The sequence below is a fragment of the Gregarina niphandrodes genome, assembly GCF_000223845.1.
Source record: "Gregarina niphandrodes unplaced genomic scaffold scaffold00015, whole genome shotgun sequence".
NCBI classification, from domain to species: domain Eukaryota; phylum Apicomplexa; class Conoidasida; order Eugregarinorida; family Gregarinidae; genus Gregarina; species Gregarina niphandrodes.
Genome location: NW_011646042.1, coordinates 37354 through 38947, shown reverse-complemented (window position 1 = coordinate 38947; position 1594 = coordinate 37354). Strand labels below are relative to the sequence as shown.

General features: G+C 61.6%; 1 protein-coding gene across 1 annotated transcript; it reads left to right on the top strand.

The window, feature by feature from the left end:
* Nucleotides 1–101: 101 nt before the first annotated feature.
* On the top strand, nucleotides 102–1454 carry GNI_081250 (hypothetical protein; the record flags this gene model as incomplete). Its single annotated transcript, XM_011135716.1, has 1 exon — nucleotides 102–1454. One exon carries the CDS (start codon nucleotides 102–104, stop codon nucleotides 1452–1454), a length of 1353 nt encoding a protein of 450 aa, XP_011134018.1.
* Between the last annotated feature and the right edge of the window lie 140 nt (nucleotides 1455–1594).

Here is a 1594-nt window from a genome sequence, read left to right as displayed (position 1 = left end):
CGGATGGAACGGCCACGGATGGAACGGCCACGGATGGAACGGCCACGGATGGGCCTGTAATCGACGCGGAGGGAGTATCCCCCGCGGGCGAAGGTTCCGAAATGGAGCGGGCGATCGACGACGCCGCTCGAGAGACCCGGAAAAGTTGTGGACGAGCGAGGTCGATGAAGGTGTCGGACAGTGAAGGTCCCGACCGGAACTCCATGCCGCCGTGTGTAGATTCGCGATCTACCGACTTTTTGTCGAGTCGCGACGGCCTGCACCGCAGCCTGGCGGACGCGTCCGGCGAGCGAGACCCGGGTTCCTCGGCGTCCCTGCCATCCATTGGGCCTGCCACTCCACTGGCGGCCGTTTGGGACAACGACCGCCCTCACTGCGCTGCAGATCAAGGACTCGAGACCGGGCTGCACGGAGACCTCCGAAGTCCGGGACTGCACCCCGAAGTACGGACAGCACATTCCGAAGTACAGGTCGAACTGGCCACTCCGAAGCAACAGGACACTCCGGAACAACGGTCGGGGCAGTCCTCCCCCGGGTCGCTGCTCTCTAACTCCTCGCCAGGACACCCTCAGGAGGCGAACCCTCAGGAGGACGGGTCTCAGGAGGACAACTTTCCGGAGGAGGACTCTCAAGGACCGCAGTGGGAGCCGGACTGTGCGCCTGTGCCGCCGGCAGCTAAGGCGTCACCAGTGAGAGCGCTATCGTCCGGCTTCGCGCCATTCGACAGTCCGTTTCCAACAAAGGAAATCAATGTGGACCACCCCCCCTATTACGGGGCTGACGGTCTAGTCTTTTCGAGCCAAACCTTCGATCAGGCATCCGATGTCCCTCGTCCGGGTTATCCAAATGGTGGTGGACTCGACGACGATCGGCCCAGCGACCTTCTGATGGACGGGTCATCTGACTCAGCCACGGACCTAGCCGCTGAGCTCGCCTCCGAATCAATGTCTGGACCCACTTCTGGACCGACTTCTGGACCAACTTCTGACCCAACGACCGAACCGGTCTCCTTAACAGGGTCGAACCCTACGGCTCCGGAAAGGTCGCAGCCTGCGCCGCCGACCCCGGCCGCGAACGCGGTCACGATGGATGGCCGCACTGGTCAGGCATCGCCTTCACCGCGGACGGCAGACGCTGATGGGCAGACGACAGGAGCTGACTCGCGCACGTCAGAGACTGACGGACGGACGGTAGAGACGCGGCTTCCGGACTGGATCCCACCTGCTGCGGGAGATGCTTCCGAACCACTTCGCAAAACCACGGCAAGCCCGCAGATGATTCACACATCTCGCAACGAAGCATGGGGCGACGCAACTCTAAAGCCCATGGTCCGTGCCCATTCCGTTGGAGATGAGCCAGTCCTAATATCTGAGGCGGGAGCTGTTGAAAAGAATTTGCAAAAGGCTCTTCAGCCTTCTGCGTCCCGAAAAGTTGGCCTGAACAGGCGGCACTGACAACGTGAACAGGCGGCACTGACAACGTTAGGGGCTAAGATGTTAGACGGTGGCTACGATAGGGGCTGCACTACGTTAGGACTGGCTGGTGAAGACCTTGTTCATCGCGGGTGGTCTCTAACAGAGGGGCCTAGTCAGTG